This window comes from Cyprinus carpio, chromosome B24 (assembly GCF_018340385.1).
Source record: "Cyprinus carpio isolate SPL01 chromosome B24, ASM1834038v1, whole genome shotgun sequence".
Classification (NCBI taxonomy): domain Eukaryota; kingdom Metazoa; phylum Chordata; class Actinopteri; order Cypriniformes; family Cyprinidae; genus Cyprinus; species Cyprinus carpio.
In genome coordinates, this window is record NC_056620.1 from 5,100,098 (window position 1) to 5,126,233 (window position 26,136).

General features: G+C 36.7%; 2 protein-coding genes across 2 annotated transcripts; one reads left to right on the forward strand and one right to left on the reverse strand.

Annotated features, from left to right (window-relative positions):
- Positions 1 to 230: 230 nt before the first annotated feature.
- Positions 231 to 13,576, forward strand: mastl (microtubule associated serine/threonine kinase-like). Its single transcript, XM_042751947.1, has 13 exons — positions 231 to 455; positions 539 to 696; positions 909 to 1,046; positions 1,935 to 2,074; positions 2,153 to 2,241; positions 2,378 to 2,484; positions 3,380 to 3,539; positions 3,628 to 3,782; positions 4,768 to 5,859; positions 5,951 to 6,092; positions 10,300 to 10,413; positions 11,694 to 11,795; positions 11,925 to 13,576. The coding sequence occupies exons 2-13, from the start codon at positions 541 to 543 to the stop codon at positions 12,080 to 12,082; spliced, it is 2,553 nt and encodes an 850-aa protein (XP_042607881.1). The 5' UTR covers positions 231 to 455; positions 539 to 540; the 3' UTR covers positions 12,083 to 13,576.
- A 772-nt stretch (positions 13,577 to 14,348) lies between these two features.
- Positions 14,349 to 25,866, reverse strand: acbd5a (acyl-CoA binding domain containing 5a). Its single transcript, XM_042751874.1, is given in 14 exon segments — positions 14,349 to 15,053; positions 16,283 to 16,392; positions 16,804 to 16,863; positions 16,958 to 17,157; positions 20,388 to 20,604; positions 21,151 to 21,236; positions 21,348 to 21,542; positions 21,940 to 22,149; positions 22,687 to 22,804; positions 22,897 to 22,910; positions 22,913 to 22,968; positions 23,753 to 23,873; positions 25,374 to 25,491; positions 25,765 to 25,866. Coding segments are annotated over 13 exon segments (1,482 nt in total). The 5' UTR covers positions 25,456 to 25,491; positions 25,765 to 25,866; the 3' UTR covers positions 14,349 to 15,040.
- Between the last annotated feature and the right edge of the window lie 270 nt (positions 25,867 to 26,136).

Consider the following 26,136-nt stretch of genomic DNA (forward strand, 5'->3'; position numbering starts at 1 on the left):
CCTCTCCGCTCCACAAAAGACCTGCAAAGTAGCCAACGTCTTTGCCTGATTCGTTTTGCAGAAATGTAACAGTAATTTTCTAGTGTAAGAATAAAATAAAAATATATATATATAATTTATACATTAAACATCAGCTCTTATACAATCTTTATTGAGCATATTATTTTTTTTCTCCAGTTGACTATTTCATTTCAGACGTTCGGGGCGAGTAAACCACTGCGTCTAAGGACCCAAATTTATGTCGCGCATTTCAAATTTCAAAACAAACGAGTCGCGCTTGTCAACAGTGAGAATGGATGCGGTGGCTGAACGTCGAATTGTCTCGTTCAAACCAATGCAGAACGAATACATGTAGCGTGTTGAAGCATTTGTGCTGATATGTGTTTGTTTTTTAACACAATAATCACCATAAATCGTTTCTGCGCTTCTCTGAGTGAAGATCATCCGACTGCACGGTGAGGCGACACACTAGCGCTCTAATCTAACAGTTAGTGAACTAGTAACGTCAGGATTAAATTAATATTTGAAGAGACAGCAGAAATGGAAGCTCGTGGGATATCATCTGAAGGCTCAAACAGCGCAGTGAAAGCTCCCTCCATCGAGGACTTCGTGCTGGTCAAACCCATCAGTCGAGGAGCCTTTGGGAAGGTTTACCTCGCCAGAAAGAAATGCAACTCCAAACTCTATGCAGTCAAGGTACAGAGATATTTAATTATGTTTTGTGTGTGTGTGTGTACACGCCATAGTATTTAAAATAAGTGAAATAAAATAATTAAAATATTGTATACTAAATTTGCCAGTGTATCTTAAGTTTACTAACTTTTGTTTATTATAGGTACTGTTTATCATGTCATTAAGATTTTCTCAACTGCATTGATAAACTTTTTTTTTTTTTTTTTTTTTGTCAGGTGGTGAAAAAAGCAGACATGGTGGATAAGAACATGACTGATCAGATGAGAGCTGAGAGAGATGCGCTGGCTCTCAGTAAAAGCCCTTTTATTGTGCACCTGTTTTACTCTTTACAGACTGCAACTAAAGTCTATCTGGTACGTACAAGATGAATCTCATTAAAACCGGTGCAGGTTTCCAAAAGACCTCAGGTTGAAAATATTTAAATGAGTAGTTCACCCAAAAATGAAAATTTGCTAAAACATCTAGGCTGTTTACCCTCAGGCCATGTGAGATGTGGATGAGTTCATCGGAACAGATTTGGAGAAATTTAGCTTTACGTGACTTGCTCACCAGTGGATGCTCTGCAGTGAATGGGTGCCATCAGAATGAGAGTCCAGCAGCTGATAAAATCATCACAATAATCCACACGACTCCAGTCCATCAGTTAACGTCTTGTGAAGTGAAAAAACTGATAAACCCATAAAGGCAGTTTAACTTCTAAACAGTCTCTTTGCCTAAAAAATCGTAATTCAAAACAACGCTTCCTTCAATAAAAATGTCCATCCCCTGTTGTCGTATAACATCAAAATCCAATCACATTTTAGTTTAGAACTGTTCTGGACTGTTTCCGCTCATAAATGGCGCAATTTTTTTGCATATTTTCTCTCCTGATTCAGATGTGATGTCTTTTTCACTAGAGAACGTGATATTATAAAGTTAAAATCATCTTAATGATGGGTTTGTTCATTACAAACGTGCAGTTTTTCACTTCACAAGATGTTAATTAATGGACTGGAGTCATGTGGATTACTGTGATGTTTGTATCAGTTGTTCTGACGGCACCCATTCACTGCAGAGGATCCATTGGTGAGCAACTGATGTAATGCTAGATTTCTCCAGAACTGTTCTGAAGAACAAACAACCTCATCTACATCTTGGATGGCCGGAGGGTGAGTAAATCTTCAGCAAATGTACATTTTTGGGTGAACTGCTTGTTAAATGTGAAACTTTAAAAGGTGCATGCCTGCTTTTTTTTTTTTTAGGTGATGGAGTATCTGATTGGTGGAGATGTAAAATCACTTCTTCATATTTATGGGTACTTTGATGAGGACATGTCTCTGAAATACATCTCAGAGGTTGCGCTCGCTCTGGATTACCTTCACAGACACAGCATTATTCACAGGTATATTCACAGGAGAATTAGGAGTCATTTTTAGTCTTTTGTTTATCAAACTAACATCCTTTTTGTCATTTGACTCAGGGACTTAAAACCAGACAACATGCTCGTCTCAAATGAGGGTCACATTAAACTCACGGACTTTGGGCTCTCCAAGGTTAAACTTGACAGGGGTATGTTTTTATTTTTATTTTTATTTTTTTTATTTAATAAATCTATATATTTTATTAATATTGTTGTTAACGACAAGAAATGCTAAACTATTTTGTCTTTGTGATATTACTAAACCTTCTCTTCCCCATCCTCCAGAACTAAACCTGATGGACATTTTAACCACACCTTCTCTGGTGAAACCTAAGAAAGATTATTTCAGGACACCTGGTCAAGTTCTGTCACTGATAAGCTCTCTTGGCCTCGTGAGTAGATTTGCAGAATCATTTCATTAGTATATTACACGGCTCAACAATAAGGTTTTTTTTCTGCTGTCCCTGGTGATTCTGTAGTTATTTTATTAGCTCTGATTTGATGAAATAATATTGCTAATTTATCAAATAGTCTATTTTAGTAGCAAATTTTCATCTTTGAAAATTTAAATAAAAGGGCTATAATGTTACTCTTAGCTATATTCAAAATAAATAAATAACACATTTTTGGATAAACTGTGGCATACATTAATGATTTGCATATAATTTTAACTTATTCTAACTGAAGCTTTCCAGACTGTTCTTGAAAGTCATTTATGCAGTTTGGACAAAAACGTCATGTCAGCTAGCTAATGTTACTTTTGTGACATTTAAATTTATTATCTACTTAATACTAAATCAGTATGCTTCAAAAGTTTAGGGTTAGTCCATTAAATTGATCAAAAGTGACAGTAAAGACATTTACAATGTTACAGAAGATTTATATTTCAAATAAATGCTGCTCTTTTGAAATTTGCATTCATCAAAGCATTTCGAAAAAAAAAAGATATCTTGGTTTCAACAGAAAAAAAGAAGCAGAATTTAAATGTTTCTTGAGTAGCAAATGGACATATTAGAATGATTTCTGAAGTGACACTGATGTCACTATCGTACTATCACATTACAAAAATGATCAGTATATCATAACAACAACAGCAAAAATCTAATTTAATCTTCCAAGATATAAAAATGCACAAACATGCTGTAAAGTGATGTGCTGTTAACTTTGCCCTGCTATATCATTAAATCAACTTAACACGTACAACATGTTTGAAACGGTTACATCTGAAACAATTAAACATGTTTGAAACTGTTTGCACAATATTCATATTTTGACTTGAATTGGCAGAATACCCCAGTTTCAGAAGGCAAGCGTCACAGCAGCACAGTGTTGGGCAGCCCCATGTCCTGCGGCAATGTCAAGCAGAGGAATAGTTCTCTGTGTTCACCTCTGCTGAAGAGACGGGCTGATCATCTCAATTCACCAGTATGCACAACTCGAGCTCTAGGTATGCTTCAGAATAGTGTGCTTTGAAAGGCTATTGTTGTTTTTGCTCTAGTGGAACATTGTAAAACCTAACGTGTGATATTCTCTAGGATCCAACAGTGTGTTTAGTCCTGGCCTGTTGGCTAGGAGTTTGACACCAAGGCTGATGAAATCAAGGAAGAGTGTTGGGAGTGCCCACTCATGCCTGTTACCATCCACCACTGACTCTGAAGACTGTGTCAGTCCGATGTGGGAAGATGAGCAGGTTTTGTATCAGCATTACACCTTTTAAAATGCTACAATTGAATTTAGGCATCACAACATTTTAATGTACAGTATGAAAAATGGATTTTTGAGCAATTGATGATGAAAAAGGTAGGGGAAGTGAGTAGCACAATTCAAAATGACCAATACAGATCATGATGAATTTGGAGAAAAAAACAAAAACAAAAAAAAACCCCGGTAATTAATTATTGATATCATTATATTGTGTAATAATTAGTGCTGACAAATGATTAATCACGATTATTTGCAATTAAAATAAAAGTTTTTGTTCACATAGTATATGTGTGTGTACTGTGTATATTTATTATGTATATATGAATACACACCCATGCATGTTATATATATTTTTAGAAGAAATTTAAATTTTATATATATATATATATATATATATATATATATATAATCAAAATATATACTGTATGTGTATTTATGTACATAATAAATATACACAGAAAACTTTTATTTTGGATGTGATTAATCGTGATTAATCGTTTGACAGAACTAGTAATAATACAATTTAATACTATAATTTTTTTGTAGTTTAGCTATTTGATGATTTTTGATGATAATTGATGCTTATTATGATGAGAGATTAGAAAAAATGTTACAAAAAATCTAGTATAATCAATTAATTAGGCTTTTATATAAAATTTTGAATGTAATTTACAATTTACTCTGTGCTGGCAAAGCTTAATCTTTCAGCAGCCATTTCTCCAGTCTTCAGTGTCACATGATCCTCCAGAAATTATTCTAATATGCTGATTTGGTGCTCAACAAACGAATACATTTTTCATAATTATTTGAAGAATAGAAAACAGTATGCACTTGAAATGGAGATCTTTTATAATATAAATGTCTTTAGTGTCCATCTTGGTCAATTTAATGAATTTTCGCTCAATAAAAGTGTATTTCCTTAAAAAAAAACATTTTAGCAATCAGTAAATCTTGCAATCTTGCATTTCTAGAATTTTCAAGATGGCGAGAACCTTCCACAGTTAAATGGAAGAGAAGTAGGAAAAAGAATGTCAAGAAACATTCCCTTGACACCCGTGGAAAGGAGGAGGATGTTTCCAGCACGAGCTCAAGATCACAGCACTGTTTTGACTCCACTCAATAACCAAGTGGACAATAGCAGAATTATTAAACCAGATATTTCTGCAAAGAGGCTCCAATTCAATGCATCTGACCGCTCTGCTACTCCACTGGGTAAGGCTGATCCCCATCAATCATTTGGGAACGGTCTTATGAAACCGGAGCCGCCAACAGAGCCCAAATCCTCAGTAAAGAGAGCTTTTGACGAAGTAGAGAAAAGCCCAGATCAGGCTGAGGTCCATTGCAAGAAAAACGACACCGTGTACAAGAGGTCTTTCCACATTCCTGAGGACAACTCAAGGGCCCACACAGGCTTGACAGGAATTTTCTCCACTGTGGGGCTTGATGATGTTAAAAGTGCACCAATATGTCAACAGATGAGTGAGAGAATGGGCCCAAAGCAATCTAGTCCCATAGCCGTGGCCAAAAATCTCTTCTGTGATCTCGAAGATCAAGTTGAGGAGGTGACTTTGCCTAAAACAGAGGCCAACTCGAGCTCCCTGACCTCACCCGGTGATGACCGAAATATCAGAAGAAGCCTTAGCTTAGATTCGGACGGCTCAGTCCATGAGATGTCAGTGGTTAAACAAGAGGCTTTGTCATCCTCTTTTGAGGAGCTGGATGAAAACGAGATTTCTGTAGTCACACCGGCGGCCCGGCCCACCTTGGCTACACCAAAGCACAGCAGTGCAAAGCAGCAACGGGTTAAATCTGAGCGTTCTCTTCTTGACCATCCTCGTGGGTTGTCTGACAGTATGGTCAAATCACCTGGCTTTCTCAAACCCAAGAACGTGGTTGCATTTAGGAGCTACTGCAGCTCCATAAACCGCTCTTGTACTTCACATCTCAGCCTGGCCTCTTTGGATGGCATGGAGTTGTCTGCGTCAGCTTCCTTCCACAATGACCAGTCTGCAGTGACTCCAGTTCAGAAGAAAAGGCCCAGTCTGAGCAGCTCACTTTACCAGGTGAGAATCTTTTGGAACTCGTATTAAACTGGAGAAAAATGGTTTTATACTGGAATATGAAATGAAAGAATGTTTGCCTTTTCTTTCCTAGACTCCACAGCAGATGGTTGTGTCTCACACTCCCTATAGGACACCAAAAAGTGTTCGTAGAGGTCCAGAACGTGTGGAAGGGGCTCTTATCCTGGGAACTCCTGATTACTTGGCACCGGAACTTTTATTAGGCAAAGCTCATGGTAAGAGTTCAAGTGGTCAAGTTATAGAAATATGTAGGGATGTAACGATTAACCGCAAGCTGGTTTAAAATCAATTCAAATATATGACGATTCAAATCAGTTGAGATGCTGAACACATCACGATTCCGTTAGCGGTAGGAGTTAATATGAATGTATGTCTGAGGGGAACTTACTGTCTGGTATTTTTTCTTTTCATCTCACCTCTGTATAACGAAATTAAAGGGTTACTTCACTGCAAAATGAAAATTTTGTCATTAATCACTTACCCCCGTCGTTCCAAACCCGTAAAAGGACGTGTTCTTCGGAACACAATTTAAGATATTTTGGATGAAAACGGGAAGGCTTGAGACTGTCCCATAGACTGCCAAGTAAATAACAGTGTCAAGGTCAGGGAAAGTATGAAAAGCATCATCAGAATAGTCCATCTGCCATCAGTGATTCAACAGTAACATTATGAAGCGACGAGAATACTTTTTGTACACGAAGAAAACAAAAAATAATGACTTTATTCAACAATTCCTCTCCTTTGTCTCTCTCCAAATCAGCGTAGCTGTTATTTACTGGCAGTCTATGGGACAGTCTCAAGCCTCCCGGTTTTCATCCAAAATATCTTAAATTGTGTTCCGAAGACTGACAAAGCTTTTACGGGTTTGGAATGACATGGGGGCGAGTGAATAATGACACAAATTTTTATTTTGGGATGGGGTATCCCTTTAAAGTTCATAAGTGCAGCAGTGCTTTGTTTACAGCGGAAACCAAGGAAACGCTTTGAGCACCACCTGCTGGCAGAGAGTGAATCTGTCTCATTCAGCTCGTTGGCTGTTTCTGTTTCATGCAGATATTGTTTTATGCACAGTTTCACAAAACTGAAGTCAAACCATGCTGTTTTTGCAAATTTCGAAATTATACAATTTAATTTAGATAAAAAAACTGCTTATGTTGCATGTATGAAGCATCTTTGTTTGGATCATGATTAAAATGCAGTGGTTGCCTCTCATTTTGAAATGGAAAGAGCACAGACAAAGCCTTATTTTGTTTATATGAAGAGATTTCTTTTATCTGTGTTACTTATTTGATTTGGAGCTTGTTTTAAAATTTCAATTTAGTTTTATTTACATTTACATTATATAAAAACATTATTTAGCAGACGCTTTTATCTAAAGCAACTTACAAATGAGGACAATAGAAACAATCAAAACCAACAAAAGAGCAATGATATGCAAGTGCTATATAAGTATATTATTATAGTGTTATATTTCAGTTTCACAAAGAAACATGCAGCATTTTGTCCAAGCAATAATAAAAGGACACATTTAATTTATAATTTGTCTTAAATCTCATTTTGTTAAAAGAAAATCGTGAATCGAATGGAATTGTGAGTTGAGTGAATTGTTACATCCCTTGAAATATGTGCCTCAAGTATTACGTAATGATAATGGTCAACCGTTATCATAAGTATATAGTTTTTAAGACACCTAATATAAAATGGGACTGAATTTTGTACTTTGCCTTCATTAACAGATATTATGTTTTAGTTTCAGGGTCTGTAAGTTGTGGTAAGTATGCTAAAAAGTATTCAGTTAGATTCCAACCAGTGGAGATGTTGGTGCATGTGTGGGCAGCTTTACCGCATTAAGGCCTCGATATACTCACAGCAAAGTTTTTTCTTTGTTGTTCGCTTAGGGGCAAAAAGAATTTTGAAATACCAGACAATTGGTCTGCTGGTAGCAAACTTCTTGATTCCACCCTCTGCAATTCGATGAATGTGTAAATATGTGCTGTGTGCTTTCCTCTCAGTAACAAAGTAAACACACAGCAAAATGACAGCAATGAGAAAACAGCAGTTAGGAAAGCATCTGATCATAGTGATGTGGAGATGTTTCCACCAGCGCTGCAGTTCAGCACTCCAGTAATGTTTATTTATATAGCACTTTATACAACAAATTTACACCATTAAACATCTTGCTTTCAATTTGAATTACACATCTAAGTATGTAAAACCACAGATCACACCTATAATACGTAATGGACATGGACCAATGGTAGTTTTAGAAATTCGAAGCAACATTTAACAGCAAGTTAATTTTGGCAAGAGGCTTTGAACTTGTGAAACAAACTCTAAACAAACTTTGTTTTGGCCTAATTTTGTTAGAAATCATGTCACGCTAGTTTCTTTGTAAGTTTTCGTATATCGGGGCCTTGAGTTAAGGACGTGGCTGACTAATTCCATTATGGGCTGCAGCTTTTGTGATTGGCAGCTCCTGATTCATCACTCTTTAATGCTTCAGTAATACTGTCTGAACTCTGTTGGGCTGTTATGGCGGTTCTTGGGAATTCTGGGGCATTCAGTGAAACATATTTTGCGTTATCCTAGTTAATAGTCAAGAAACATCATTTATGGCTCGACTTCCTGAAAAATGTGAACACTAACTTTGTAGTACTTTTGAAGCATTGCTGTCTTTGAGTGAAGTGACATGTCAATTTCTGACTAAACTGACAGGATCACCTGTTTGGCTGGAAGACTGTGGGATGGGTTGGGGAAAGTTTTGCAGCAGTTTTGACACAAACACTTACATACACACAACCGGAAGTTTACACTTTCAAAATATACTCCATTTTTGCATCATAACAAATTCTCACTAGAAAGTTCCATCTTTGTCAGTGTTGCCAGTATTTCTCTGTAGAAGTTGAGCATTAAAGTCTTTATAGTTGTTTAAACGTCACACAAGTGCTTGTCAATTCGAGTGTCTATTGTGGTTTTGTAGTTTTAGTTGTCCTTTTTCACTTGCATGCGTATGTGTGTCTGAAAAAACAACAGTGGCCATGGTCAGTGTTGCCACTTGGACCCACTAATTGGGCCACATGCACTGTTGCGCAAAAATACTGTATTATTTAGATATACTTGCTAAGCCCAAAGTGTACTTCAGTTTTACATGTATGCTAGGGTATGGGTACAGTGCGTGTGGCACATATTTGGAGAAAAATGTTTGACAAAGATGGAACTTTGTCTTTGTTTTGCATATACTGTCTAATGTAGTTTGTTTGAAGGCTGTGCGCTCAGCTATATGATTATTACACTAAGTGTTTGAGTAGTGCTGCACAATTAATCGAATTTCTAATCGCATAATTATGGATGCAACAATTACGAAATCGTTCAAAGAGCCAATTTATCATTCGAAGTCCACTTATGTTATTCCGCATGCTTAAGATTTGTTTTTTTTTCTTTTTACATGTTATCTTAAGTGTTTTTCCCATTATTTTAATTTTAGTTTTAGTATAACAGTATAATACCATTCATATTTTTACTTTTTAATAATTTATAGAAGAAACCAATCCGATGTATAGTTGACATTTGAGGCGTAATACTATAGAAAAGCACTAAAGGTTTTTCAGTTAGTGTTTTCAGCTTGTTTATTTTCATATAAAAATACTGCATGCAGTTGCTTCAAACAATTGTATAACTTCATTCAATGTAAATTGTGATAATCGTAATTAATAATCGCAGTTACAATTTCAAGGGAATAATCGACAATTATGATTTTTGTCATAATCGTGCAGCCCTATGTTTGAAAGCTAAGTATACTTTCATGTTAGCAATTTAAAATAAGTTCACGTTTGTTCTATGGGCATAAAAGATACCTCAAATAGTGCAGCTTAAGAACAGGTGTGTTATTACTTTTCTAAGCAAACAGACAATTTTCTGAATAATAAAAAAAATCCTATCAAATTGCATCGAAGATGGGACTGAGGTGTACTCTTTTGATTCTGTCCTTTTGACCACCCAGAACACCCTAGCAACTGCATAGCAACACCCTGCCAACCACCCAGCACATCCTAGCATTGGGGTTTTGTAGTTATGTTTTCTTAAAATAGTTATTTTTGCCAATCTGTTTTGTGCCACTACTTGATCAGTTGAAGGTATACTTAAGCATCTTCATTTTAGACTCCTAAGAACAATATTTATGACCTGATGACTGATTGTTGTTCAGTTTTGTAATGTGACATTTTCTATCATGATACCCGAGTTCAAGTCAAGCTGGTTTTGTGCGTTGTGCTGTTTCCTTTTCCCCTCAAAATCAACTTACGACCGCTGCTGTCACTGCTTTCTAATAGTGGTCACATTCTAACACATTTTGTGCCAAGTTTCATGTTTGTAGAAATAGAACCCAGCGTCTCAATTTTTTATTTATTATTTGCTCTACTACAGATTTCATGGTGGACTGGTGGGCGTTAGGTGTCTGTCTGTTCGAGTTCCTCACAGGAGTCCCGCCGTTTAATGATGAGACCCCTCAGCTGGTGTTCCAGAACATTCTCAACAGAGGTAAGAGGGCCAGTGATAAATACATGTTTGTTTTTAAACTTATTTATTAAAAAAAAGCTTATAAATGGAAGACAAATTTAGATATTTTTGATGAAATCCGAGAGCTTTCTGACCCTCCTAAAGACATCGGTAAAATAGTCCATGTGACATCAGTGGTTCAACCGTAATTTTACAATGCTATGAGAATAGTTTTTGTGCGCAAAGAAAACAACAACAACAACAACAAAAAAAAAAACGTTATTTAACAATTTTCTATCTGCCGCTATTCACAAGGCTCTTGTTGAATAAAGTCATTTTAGTTTTCTTTATGCACAAAGTATTCTCGTAGCTTCGTAAAATTACAGTTGAACCACCAATGTCCTTACTACGTTTCTGGGTCTGGGAACATTTCATGTCTATGTAGGGTCAGAAAGCTCTCAGAAGGTCTTACAGGTTTGGAACGACATGAGGGTGAATAACAAAATTTTCATTTTTGGGTGAACTATCCCTTTAAAGGAATACTCCACCCCAAAATGAAAATTTTGTAATTAATCACTTACCCCCATGTTGTTCCAAACCCGTAAAAGCTCAGTTCGCTTTAGAACACAATGTAAGATATTTTGGATGAAAACCTGGAGGCCTGTGACTGTCCCATAGACTGCCAAATAAATAACAGTGTCAAAAGCTGCCATCAGACGTGCAATCTGGGTTATATGAAGCGACGGGAACACTTTTTGTAAGCAAAGAATGACACAGAAGAGCATGCGCAGCATACAGTGATATGGAGAGACACAGAGGAGACTGTTGACAAAGGAATTGTTGAATAAAGTCTTTATTTTTGTTTTCTTCGCTTACAAAAAGTGTTCCCGTCGCTTCATATAACCCAGACTGCACGTCTGATGGCAGATGAAGTATTCTGACAACAACTTTCATACCTTTCTTGGACCTTGACACTGTTATTTACTTGGCAGTCTATGGGACAGTCTCAAGCTTCCAGGTTTTTCATCCAAAATATCTTAAATTGTGTTCTGAAGACGAACAAAGCTTTTACAAGTTTGGAACGACATGGGGGTAAGTGATTAATGACAATTTTTTTTCTTTTGGGGTGGAGTATCCCTTTAACTGTTTATTATTATTTTCACACTATTATCTCAGAACGGTTCCACCATATGTGTAAATTTGTGCCCCCTCAAAAATATTCAAATGAATGGATATTTTGGTTTGTTTGTCCTATACACCATGAGAATAATGTTGTGTTGACTGTGTCTGATCTACATGTGCTTCATGAATGATGTGTTCAGATGTACCATGGCCAGATGGAGAAGAGGAGTTAACCCAGAACGCAAGAAATGCCATAGAGATTCTTCTCACTATGGATTCAACCAAGCGTGCTGGCTTAAAAGGTGGATACACACACACACGCTCTCACATCTAACACTTTAGAAATTCTTACTAACAAGTAATGAGTGTTAAAATACTTAATTCTCAATATTAACATTTACTGACGTCAATACTAATGTGTCTTTCTGTAGAGCTGAAGGATCATCCGTTCTTTGAAGGTGTGGACTGGGAAAACCTTCACCATCAGTCTATGCCCTTCATCCCTCAGCCTGATGATGAGACTGACACCTCCTACTTTGAGGCGAGAAACACGGCCCAGCATCTCACTGTATCAGGCTTCAGTCTGTAACACACACACACACACTGTAGCACAGTGGACTGAGTATGTTCAGGTACAAGCTCTAATGAATGCAGGTCCCACAGTGCTCTTGTTTGTCCTTCTGTCTTCATTCATGTTGGAAAGTGTCCTGAAATGCAGTGAGGTGGTGTTTTTTAACACTTATGCACATACATGCTGCAAGACTTGTTGTATAAAATCTTCCGTCATGTTTGTTTGGAAAAAGTAATATATTATGTAACACTAATGTACTGCACATTTAGATCGAAGACATTGCTATTTTTACTCATGTATTCTTGAAAACTATGCTTGTCGGACTGTTATTTTAACAAGCTAAATGTTTTATCTAGTCTACAGCAAGTATGATTCTGAACATGGTTGCTGCTTAAAAAAAAAATTATCTTTTTGTCAATTTATAATCATTTGATACATAGACAACACTTTGAAAATGTGGTTTAGAAGACTTGCCTATGTTTTAGATGATTCTAGAAATGTTTGTTAAATAAAATAAAATTGTATTAATAATCAAGCATTATTTCTGAATTAATTCACTTTGAATATTAAAACGTGCTGTTTTTTTACCATGTAAGCATAAATACATTTCACTACCTGAGGGGTAGTGCTTACTTTCTAACATGTGTAAAAAGTAATCAGAATACAATATCTAATATGTGCAATCCAATACATTACTGTACAATTTTTGTCATGTAATTTATAATCAGTAATGAACTACAATGTGTAAGTAATTTACCCAGCACTGATTATATTACATTTAATGATGTAAGTGTTATCGTAGCATTAATATGGTGCAATATGGGAATACAAACCACTCAGATTTTCATAAGCTTTTAATAATGCTTTAGTCTAACGTATTGAATGACATGTATTGTGACAGTGGAGAAACATGCGTTGATCATCTGCACAATTTATGCAAAATTTGAAATGTTTAATAGGAACATAGTGTGTTTAGTCTGAACAAAAGCATTAAATCAAGAACCTCCTGCTCTACAGACGATAACAGACATGAATTATATATGCAAATGCTACATTACAGTATAGTACAATTAAAAAACAACTTTTTCCAAGTATATATTTTTGCACATATCTAATATACAATTATTAAAGGAATTATTAACATTATTGACTAATTTACACAAACTACAATGAAACAAAACACTTGCATTTTTCAGTAACAAAAAAATTAAATAAAAAACTACCTCTGTAAATGATTCATTAAAATTCAGCCTTATATTAGTCAGAGGGTTATAAACATTACACATTATTTCAGCTCTTAATTTCTCACTGTCTTCACATTCATCAAAAGTGCTTTGCAATTTAACCCGGGTAGTTTTCGATCTCAAATACATCCTGCAAACATTGAGAAAGATTTTAAACTTCTCATGCATACAGTCCTTGCAGTAATAATTCACCATAGCCATGAATTAACATAAGTAACAATGCAACCGTGTTGAGAAATGAATTTACAAAATACAGTGGACCCAAAAAGTATTTGCACACTTGAGACACACTAATGTTTGAATGCCACTGCATTCATTTATTTAACCAACGCTTAATTATTTCCTTTTTTTAAATGTTTTTCTTAAAGTGTGCTTGTCTTTCTTTCAAATAAATGACAATTATTTTGGTATTCCATATTTAAAGGAATAGTTCACCCAAAAATAAAGGGGGGAAAAATGCTAAAAATGTACTCACTCTCCGGCCATTAAAGACATAAAGGAGTTTGTTTCTTCATCAGAACAGATTTGGAGAAATTTAGCATTACATCAATTGCTCAGCAATGGATCTTCTGCAGTGAATGGGTGCCGTCAGAATGAGAGTCCAAGCAGCTGTCCATTAATTAACATTGTGAAATGAAAAGCTGTGTGTTTGTAAGAAACATCCTCATGATTCAGATGAGACGGCTTCACTGGAGAAAGCAGTATTATTGATAGAGGTATATTAGCTGGAAGCAAGAGATTGAGGTAAAATGTCTTAATGATAGATTTATTACAAACATGCATTACTTGTGGATTATTGCGATGTATTTATCAGCTATTTGGACTCATTATGACGGCACCCATTAACTGCAGAGGATCAATTTGAGAGCAAGTGATGTGATTTCTCCAAATCGGTTCTGATTAAGGAAAACTTGGGTCTGAGGGACAGTAAATTGTAAGCAAATTTACAATTTTGGGTGAACTATTTCTCTAAGCTGGTGACATTCAGACATTTTTAAGATGTGTGGCTTTGTGCCTACACACTTTTGAGGGTACCAAATAGGTCAGATCTTTGCAGGCAGGCATCAAGATGGGATATGGAACAGATAAAGAACGTAATTCGTAATTTTCTGTATTGCCTTCTGACTCTTTTCTCAGATTTCCAAAGCAAAGGCTCAGTTTAATATGCATGTTTTTTTCATTATAGCTTTAAAGAGCACCACAGATCATTTAAGAGAATGCTATGTCTAGATATGTATGTGCATTTAAAAATCTTAATCATACAATCTGGGGAGTCCTGATTTATTCCCATTACGCTTCAGACCCCAAATATGGGCTCTTTTCTGTCAAACACGGCAAGAATCAGAGAGATATTCAAGCAGAAATCACCTTTGCATCTTCCACAGTATTAATGACAGATAGCAGCTATGTGCGCAGAACACTGAATGATTACATACTTGACATAAATTACTGAAATTCCGTTAATAATGAATTTCTATTAACCGGATTTTCATAACTACTATGAAAAGTCTACTTTCAATTATTGAAATTGGGGACTTGTGACTTAGCAAGTTGTTACATTAAAAAAAGAAAAAGTACAAAAAAGCTTGTGATAAGCTGCATCGCCGTACATTCACTCTGTCTTTCCATTAGCTAGTTCTTAGAGTTGTCATCATAGTGCAAAAGCAGGAGTTAGAGATCACGGGACAGGCTGAGAAACTCTCCTCTGGGTCTGCAGAGGTGTCCATTCCTTTCAGTTGATTCTTCTGTAACAAGATGATCCAATCTTTAACATACTTGCCATCACATGCACATTTGGCAAGTTTTTTTTAGCCTCAAATATGATCAATCGGTAATACATTCCTAAGCTATGTTCAAACTACGCAGTGTGAAACAGCAAGCAGCTGCAACAATGAATGCGTCAAACCATATTCAAGCAGTAGTTCACCCAAAAATTTTAATTTTAAAACTTAACTATTTAACATGTTCATTTGGTATGATTAATTATGGAAAAAATAACTTGTTAAAATGATTAACGCACCCGCCTCGCTCAGACCTGTATTGACAAATGTCACGCAGCAGGACAGCAACCTACTGCATGATGAATGTCCCTAAATGTTCAAGATACGAGAGCGAAAATATCCTTGCATGGGTTTTTGTCTTATATTTATATCAAATTAGCAATATCACATGAGCAAGAATGCTGTTTTTTCCTGAATATCTTCACGATTGCACATGTGACATTGATTTTATACAACAGTTAATATTTTGTTGAATATTACATTATTTAAACGTCCGTTTTGGCAAAAATTGTTTCAAACAAAGCCACAGTTAAAGTGTTGTCCATCGTGGAGTAACACACAATGGTGTTTCATCATTGAATGAAAAAAAAAAAAAGTTATCACCACATTGCAGCCTTAAGAATTTGTGAAATAAATTCTATGTTGAATGAAAATATTTCTTTAAAAAAGTAGCTTTGAAAATAAAAAGCTAATTTCTTGTAAGGTCTATTCAATGCTTTTCTCATTTAATATAATAATGACTTTACCATTTGGGGTAATTTCTCAATGCAAACGTGCAATTAATTTGCAATTCATTAATTGATCAATCAATAAATCAATCAGCATAATGTAATTAATGAGATTAAAAGTTTTTAATTGCTTTTAAACAGCCCTAATTTTAATATATTTATAATGTAATTTATTTGTGTGATGCAAAGCTGAATTTTCAGCATCATTACTCCAGTTTTCAACATTTTATAATAATACTTATATACATTTTTTTTTTTTTTACTTTTTAGAATGCTTTGATGACTAGAAAGTTCAAAAGAACATCATTTATTTCAAATAGAAATCTTTTGTATTATAAATGTCTTCAAGGTCACTTTTAATCAATATATCCTTGCTGTATTTTTATACTTATTTAAAAAAAAAAAAAAAAAAAAAAAAACACTTAAGCAGTAGTGTACATACTGGTAAAATGGGCCAGCGCTTACCTTCTCCTGCGCTGCAGATACAGACGGATGAGCCACTGCACCACAAACGGCCAGATGACCGCAAAGGCCACAGTTCCTGGAGACACATCAAAAGGCCACCAGGATGGCTTCTGGGAAGTATAAATAATAGGAATAAATGATCATGAAAATATTATATCAGCACCCATTCTATGGCAATGGCATAATTAAAACTCAAAAACAATTTGGGAAATGATCAAAATTGATATTTATGCATGTGGCAGACGCTTTTATCCAAAGAGACTTGCAATGCATTCAAAGTTTACATTTCATCAGTTCATGCATTCACTTTCATTCTTCCATAGTAGGGGAAAATATAAAAATAGTATGGAAGTCAATGGGGACCAGAAACTGTTTTGTTACCAACCCTCTTCAAAATATATTTTTCTGTGCTCAACAGAAGAAAGAAACTCATACAGGTTTGGAGCAACTTGAGGGTGAGTGAATGATGACAGATCATTTCTGGGTGAATCCCATTAATCAGTGTATTAAAATGACTTTACCTTCTTCGTTTTATTTGCAGGTGGTGACAGGTAGTCTGATGGCAGCGCTAAGGATCGGGCCTGAGAAGTTGCACATGACAAATCAAAAATGTAATGTGTCATACTTGATCAGTGTTATCTATGTTGTATTGAGTGAAAAGAGACGGTTTGTAACCTGTGAGGCTGTGAGAGCTTCCAGCGTGTGTAGCCTCTCTAACACGCTCTGCATGTCGTCCTGCAGTCTGGCCAGAGCACAGATTATCTGTTCATTCAGATTCTGTGTTGTCGATCCATCCGTCCCCCAGCGTTCCCCATCTCCCCCACTGCCCTGCTGTGGTCCCGCTGACCTCGAGCCAAAGGCAGGTGACCTGGACCCTGATACACAAGAGAAGCAGCTGCAGTATGTGCAAACAGCGCAAACATTCTGTAGATCATTAACAGATTAAAGAAACAAAGTTTCCAAAAACAAATTTACTTGAGGATTCCAGCTCTGTTCCAAAACCTAGAGAGCATTTTAAGGTAACGTGTGCTCAAAATGCAGAAAGAAAAGTTTACTGTCAATATATTTCATCCAAAACTGATTATTTTACCCAATATTTGTATGTGAACCATGTATTGTTATGCTTGCTAGAGAACTGTTAACATGTTAAAGGGATGGTTCACCCAAAAATTAAAATTCTGTCATTAACTACTCACCCTCGTGCCGTTCCAAAACCTTTGTTTACCTTTGGAACACAAATTAAGATATTTTTGATGAAATCCAAGAGTTTTCTGACCCTGCATAGACAATACACAACAACCACGTTCAAGGCCCAGAAAGGTAGTAAGGGCATCGTTTAAATAGAGGAAATAAACATGACACATGCGTGTGGTGCTGCTGACGCAAGAGCCAGTGTTGTGACATAGAACCCGGATGTGCTGCGCCTTGTTTACAAGCAGAGGAATGCACACACATGTGAAGGTACTCTCGTGAATGCACGATGAAGAATGACAGAAAAGAGGAAATTGTTGAAAAAAGTTGTTATTTTTGTTTTCTTTGTGCATAAAAAATAAACTCGTAGCTGTATAGCATTACGGTTGAACCACTGATGTCACATGGACTATTTCAACAATGTCCTTCTATGTTTCTGGGCCTTGAACGTGTCAGTTGCTTTGCTGTCTATGCCAGTCAGAAAGCTCTCGGATTTCATCAGAAATATCTTAATTTGTGTTCCAAAGATGAACGAAGGTCTTGCGGGTTTGAAACGACATGAGGGAGGGTTGACAATTTTCATTTTTGGGTAAACTAACCCTTTTAAGATCAAGTTCTACTGTAATCAACAATCAAGTCTTGTGTGCTTCACAGGAGGAGTGATATCTGTGGCTGCACAGAGCTGTTGTTTATGTATTTTTATTTTTTTTTATTTTGTTTGGTCACTTATGAGACTCCATTACAGTTAAGATCAAAGTATACAGGTACTTCAGATTTGATGAGAACACTTAGTATGCGTACAGTCGAACTCATAGTCTTTGACAGGCTAGTAGAATGCAGTTAGAATGCATTCAAAATTCAATATATGGGGCAAAAATGCCCCTGAAACAGGCCTTAAAGCTATCAGTTACTTTTTCAGCTATGAAACCACAGGCTGGGTATGTGTTGCCATTTTGCGGACAAATAAATTATTTAGCACCAAAAATAAATAATTTGCTGTGAGAAGAAAAATCAGGCTGCATGCATACAGTACGCACATATATGAATATCCTAGGGTAAGCACAAAAAAAAAAATATAAGAACAGAACGTTTTTTGTCATAATTTTCATCAATAACATTCTTTTTTTCACTGACAACAACGAGACGATAATGAACTAAAACTTAACTATGATGTACATCTATTGACATTATCAATGAATAAAAACGAGACTGAAATGTTAGGGAGGGACGATTTGGGAAAAGACGAATTCAAAATGAATCTGCTGCGTGGTTCGGAGGTTAGATGCGTACATATAAGCCGGTGGGACATAAACTAACATACACTTGCTGCATGTCGCATAAAACGTAAAAAAAAAAGTCAATATGTGGGAGTAAGAGAAGAGCAGACATATTGATAAATCTGACGACACAAGAGAGAACTCAATTCGGTCCGGTTTTCTGAGCGCAGACCCTGAAGCATACACACACAGAAAGTGTGTTTCACAGCCTGCGAATAGTCTTTCACGTCGCATGAATGAAGAGTTACACACAAAATTATGTCAAATTGTCAGTTTCGACGAGTATTCACAGTTGATTACATCTTAAGTGAACGTAAACAGCATGGAGAACGTGTATCAGTACATTTTAAAGTTTTAAAGGGATAGCAGCCTAATTTAGTTGCTATTGTCCGAGTCATTGATGTTAAAGGGGTCATATAATGCAATCTAAATTTTTCCTTTCTCTTTGGAGTGTTACAAGCTCTTGGTGAATAAAGAAGATCTGTGAAGTTGCAAAGACTAAAGTCTCAAATCCAAAGAGATATTCTTTATAAAAGTTTAACACTCGTCCACGCCCCCCTGAAACGGCTCGTTCTAACACGCCCCCGCATATCTATGTCAGTATGTGGGAAGATTTGCATAACGTCGCCCAGATGTTCACGCAAAGAAAGAAGGCGTACCTTTTATTCTCGCTGTAGTTTTGTTGCCGCCGCCGCCATGTCGTATAGACGCTGTGTTTCACTGTGAAAGCAAAACTACTTTGTTTGGCCTTCCAAAAGAAGACACGACCAGAAATCATGTTTATAATGGGTTTTATGTTTATGTCTCGTTGCTCCGGCTGGACAAGGCATCACAATATGTTAACATTTCCGTCACACGCTTGAGGCATTCGGCCAATCACAACGCGCTGGATAGCTGGCCAATCACAGCACACCTCCCTTTTCAGAGCGATGAGCCTTGTAAAAATCGAGCGTTTCAGAAGGCGGGGCATTGATTGGAAAGGAGTGGTGTAGAGTAGGTGGAATATTATTTTTTTTTTTGTGGTTTATATTTTTTGAAGCGTTTCATTATTGGAAATGCGCAAAATAATGTTCTGTTTAGCAGCATCATATGACCCCTTTAATCAAGCAACAAAACAAAGACAGAAAATCATGCACTGCTCTTGACTAAAAACTTTAGTAGCCCTAAAGATTAATCTAAATTTATTAATAGAAATAAATATGTCTGCTTGAAAGAATGAAGAATATGGTAAACAAGTTGCTATAAAAAGAATGCATAATTAGCCTAAATAACCATTGGTTTTCATTAAAAAGAAGACCATGTTTTTGTTCTTTATGAGAAGTGGTTTTATATAATTTTAACAAAAGGCATGTTGTGTGTCACCGCAGTTAATTCGTTGTCTATCATGATAAATCCTTAATATCAAACCAATATAATGAGTTTGGAACTCTTATGATATTTAAACAAAAAACAATTCACATGACTAAAATATGACTAAAACGAAATGTGATTTTAGTCAAAAGACTATGATTAAAACTAAATCAAAATTAACACTGGAACAGAACAGAAGCAATGGTAGGCAATAGTATCAAGCTAGCAAGGTTTTGAAACAGATTTTATATGTGTATTTGCTGTTGTTTTGGTTGCTAGGTTTGTACCTCTTCCCCTCCTGACCACAGAACTGTCACTTCTATTCGCAGGAAGTGCCTGCCTCTGAGAACCGCCTCTGCTGCTCCTTCCGTCTTCTCCACCATGCTGTACTCCTTCCTCCCGTCCCAGCAGTTCCTCTTGTGATCTGATCTCTTCTGTGGAGGATAGTGTGCTGTGGCTCTCCTCGGCCACGTCCAGTGAGTGGCTGACATGTAGCTCAGATCCCTGGAGACCAGGAACAAAAGCACATGCATTACTGACATTTTGGGAGATTTTGGAAAACCATTGCAGAGGCGCTAACAGACGCAGTCACACTGACGTTGTTTAGGGATTGTCATTTTAAAAGGAATCCATGCAGATTTCACAGTGGGTTCAAGGTGGTCATGTGAAATCTCTCTGCTGACCGATAGAAATCTGTCTGGTTTGAAATTGACTTCTGTGTGATCTGTGATTCATTCACCTACACACTATTGACAACAGACCTTTCTGACCACAACATTTTGCTGAAATTTCACTCATGTGACCACACCTTAAAGGGATAGTTCTCCCAAAAATGAAATTCACTCATCCTCATGTTGTATGAATTTCTTTCTTCTGCTGAACACAAAAGAAGATATTTTGATGAATGTGGCTAACCAAACAGTTTCTGGTCCCAATTGACCTCTATAGTATTTTTTTAGGCGAACTATCCCTTTAACACTGGATCCTACACTCCCAGCGTCACGTGATTTTTGGATCAGACATCATTAAGCGTAACTAAAATTTACTCACCTCTTCTCCACCAAACTGGTCGATGGAGTCACAGTACACCTCGCTGTCCGAATCACTGCCCACATGGTGAGAACTGGACACGTCTTCTGCTCACATATAAAGAGAGTGATTCAGATAACTACTGCAAGTATGTCCTAGAGCTTACTTTTAAAATAATGAGTCAAGTAAATGACTACCCCCAATGTCCTTCTCCTCACCTTTGATGTGTCCATTCAGCTCTATGACGTCTCTATCGTGGTTAAAGCTTTCAGCGTCTTCTTCTGACTCCTGCCTGTTCAGATCAGACTTAGACCCGTGCGTTCCATTGGCAAGGACTTTATGTTGGCCGATACTCCCATTAGATACCCGTCCTTTAGGTCTTCCTGCAGAAGCCTTTTTCTTCAGTTGTGAGGCTAAAAAACACCATCGTTTGCAATGAAGCAAATGTATTACTAATACATGCATTATGAAGGAAATATGAGTGGCGCTTACCAATGCAAAACTGTTCATGATACTGAATGCTTGATAAAGTGTTCTGGGTGGTTTGTAGATGTACTGGCCAATGCCAAAAGAGCATCTAGAATTAGTCTCTAGATATTTTGAAACTTTTGCAGGCAAAAAAAGCCCATTGTCTATTGTCAACAGTGTAACTATGTATACAGCACAGGTCACGCTGAAGTCACAGCTGGCAAATTTGTACAACCACCTTGAACCTGTTACAAAATCAGCTTGGGGAAATCTTTCGCTTCTTCAGCAGAAACAGCATGTGACTGCACCTTAAGTATGAGCAACAATAATTATGAGGTTTACCTTTTTTCACCTCTTTAGCCTCCTCTTCTTCATCTTTCTCCTCCTCTTCCTCCTCATTATCATCTTCTCCGTCTTCCATGTCTATTGATTTAGTCTGTGGAGTTTCTGATATTTTGATGGGGTAACTGTCCAGGCTGCCGTTCATCTCCATCGTCCTGATGATGCTTTTGGTGACACTTTTGGGTGGTGATGTTAGCATGCTCCCAAACCCTGGAGACAACAACAATACACATGTAAGATGATGCATTGACGATATGTTCTGAAACTTGATAGGCACACTTTCTAAAAGGTCTGTTCTATCAGGACTATTGCACAAAAAAGTAAAGCTGTACCAGTAACACTCCAGCCCTTACACAGACCCCAGACTAATCTACACTAATAACAGCAGTGAGTGAGGCGTTAAAGCAAGCACCTGGACCATGGCACTATGAACTAAGGGCACAGGCCGCTGAGGGAGAACACACTGCTATTCACTTGCCTTCAAGTTGCCTAGCAAATCTTTCCAAGCGGGCTGAACATGAAACAAAGGGGTAATTAGTTAATTAATGTAAACAAGATTTTATCGTTATTTACTTGCAAACTACAGTTTAAACGTTTGGGGTCAGTAAGATTTTTTGAAAAGTCATCTGTTATTAGCAAGGCTGTATTTTGTTTAAAAAGCCCAAGGCGCCTCTCCTCGGGAGACCGGTCTCTTCCCTGTGTATGCACACTGGTGTATCTCCAAGAGGGCACTGTTGTTCAGTTTACCTGTGGTCAAATCTGACACCTGCGTTATCTTCTTCTTTTCATCAACGAGCTCATAGAATGGCCCAATGACCTGCAGAAGCTCCTCGACCTCATTTGTTACAGGCATACTTTCCAGAATCTATTCAGCAAATGTAAAACCAAGTTACACAAACCATTACATTAAATCATACCACATATTTAAACACTGCTTAAAAATCTAAAACATTATACCAGTTTCAAATCTTCACATAGGCCGCCATCGCCTCCTCCTTCTGCATTTCCCCAAGAGAATTCCACGCATCCCTAAACACGAGCAGCAGGACGGGTCAGTGAACACTTTGCTCTCATAAGCTTGTCAACACTGCTTACTTGTCATCTCACGATCAACTGAAACTCTAGCAGCGGTTTGCACATTTCAAAACAAACTCTCAGATGCATGCATAAAAGAGAGAAAAAACTAAAATAGCATGAAGCACAGTAAAACAGTCTGTGTGGAAAACTGATTTTCTTACTCATCGTTCTCGGTTACATTAAAGGCTTTCAACAAGGACTTTAAAATAGATTTTTGCAGAAGTACAAATGCAGAACTTTCTGTGGCACTAGTTACTAATAATACAAACCTGATGTGATACTGATTCCGATCTGTTATCTCAGTGAACTTTCAACAGTTCATTTTCACTAGCTTACGGACACCGCTCTGAATGGTGTAAACTCATTTAAAGGAAAAGTCTGTCATTTTGCATCACTAGTGGCGAGAAATGGTACTGGAAACACTACCCCTGTCTGCTGTTGGTTGAACAGGTAGTCCATCCCCAAACTCACACCATTGGTTGAGCCATAAACTAACATGAGAGCGCAAACAGAGCAATGTTTTGAAACCGCTCGCACTGTTTGCACTCTTTAGAATGTCAACAGCATTTATTAAACTAAGATATGAAAACTATTTTAATAGTGGGAAAAAAATACACTTTAACTTTAAGAACAACTGACACTTATATATATATATATATATATATATATATATATATATATATATATATATATATCATGTTTTTTGATAAATTTACACATTTATCAGGTTCAATACCATTTGGCTTTGCCAATAGGGTCCCAGAATCCTGGACGGGGAATGTTACAGGGGCCTTGTGTTGCTTGCTTGTAGTAGCTATAAAATTTCAGCATCATGTCATTGGAAGGCTGAAATGAACCTAAAAAAATAAAATAAAATCAACAAGTTATACAATATTAGATAAAAATGAAAAAAAAAAAAAACAATTATTACAAATATTTGCCTATACATCTAAGATTAGTCTTTAATGTGCCGAAAAGAACGCACATCACACCTCCGTTTTATGTGTTTGTAATTTTTAACTGTATATGATTAGGTGATTAATATTTTAATATTTAACTACAAAAGGATCTGGTCTCTTTTACCTTTATTCATTACTTCAGAGTTATGTGCCCTCTAGAAGCTTACGTTCTGCACGTGACCGTCGCTTTATTGTGCCAACCCAATGATTCCCAAAGACGCACAACATCACGTTCAAAGACTTTTAAATTAAAGTTCTCTCCTGGTGGAATGACCTGCCCAACTTCTCCTTCTTTCTAACTGCTTGTTTTCTTTAAAAAAAAAGGCCTCTAACACTAGCTTTCTCTGTTTCTATTCTATCTACTCTTTTTATTTATTATAAACAAGTCTCTCTAACACTAGCGTCTCCTATTATTTTTCTATTCTATCTGCTTGTTTTCTTTTTATTTATTATATAAAGAAACACCTTGCTATGTGTACTGCGTTAGGCTAACTGAGAAGGAATTGTTGAATAAAGTCGTTATTTTTTTTTCTTTTTCGCACAAAAAGTATTCTTGTAGCTTCATAAAATTACGGTTGAAACCCTGATGTCATTATTTTACCGATCTCCTTGCTGTTTCTGGACGTTGGTCGTGTAAGGACCCTTGCTGTCTATGGGAGGGTCTGAGTGCTCTCAGATCCAGCAAAAATGTGTTCTGAAGATGAATGGAGGTCTTACGGGTTTGGAACAACATGAGGGATCATTAATGACAGAATTTTCATTTTTGGGTGAACTAACCCTTTAATAAACTTGAATTTATTTAAAATTTCACTTAAAACAGTAAGTTTTGTTTTTGATTGATTCTCAGAGAATTCGTCTGAACCCATTATGTTTCATTCCACATTAAAGGAATAATAAACATTAATATAAAAATTCATTTTATTTCAAAGAATTTTTAGGTTATAATGCAACATAAAAAAAAACAATCACAAAAATTATTCTTCAAAAACTATGCTGACATGTGTCACAAACAAACGATAAATAAATAACAGCATATTTGTTTGGGGGTAAACAAAGACTTTTTTTTTGGTGAACTATCCCTCCACACAGACATTCAGTTAGCATGTCTTTAATATATCTTGCATGTTGCCATATATGATAAATTACATGATGCTCTATCACCAATCACACACACACACAGTCTCTGATCAGGGCTAGTGGCACACGAGTTATTTCAGCACTCAAGCTCGGCTGAATGTAGGCTAATCGCGTTAAGCGTGGAAACCCGTGATAATTTGTCATTTGATTATGAAACTGCAGCGATCATAAGAAAGTAGGTGAGGGGTCGCGTGCACTGCCGTGCAATATAACACACAATACACAGTGTGTTTACTAAATGACTGTTACATATTTACTCACCGTTTGAAGGTAAACTTTGGATCACTTTGACAGCAGCACTAAACCTCTGCTCGTAGACTGGTTTGTTGTCAGCCTCCATCATGACAATCTAACCGCTACAGCAAGATCGAGCTCAAACCTACCAGCAAAGTTACATTTTTATTAATCGATTTATATAATTCAGAATGTTCCTTGCATCTGTCGCAATTACAGTAAACCTAAACTGCACGTTAATGAGACTGTTTAGACCGTTTAGCCCAAAACAATCCAGTTTGTCTTTACAAATCCTGAAGGACAAGCAAGACATGGCTGAAAGTGCAGTGAATACTGTTTAATGTGATATTTCTGGATTAGCTTGCATTAGAAACGATCGAAACGACGTTAAAACAAGCACGAGCATTTGATACTTTACCATTTGTTGTTCCAGCTGATGCGCTAGAGACTACGACCTCACGAATACGTACCTGACAGACAACATATGAAAGCCTACTTCAGGTGTTTCCTGGGAATTGTAGTTCCTTTAGAGAACGACGCTGCCGTTAAGTCTTGCAACAATGGAATCCAAATCCTACAAATACCATAATTCTTCATCTACACGCGTAACATTCAGGGTAATGTAGTTCCCCGAGGTAAGCTTACCCAGGGGAGTTTATGACATAAAAACCGTCTCTGGCTGCGAACTTTGAATGTGCCTAGCAGTATTTTGACGCATATGTCTAAAGAGACATATGCGCTTAATAACTTACTGCGCAATAGACGGAGAGGCAACAGTGTGACACTTAAT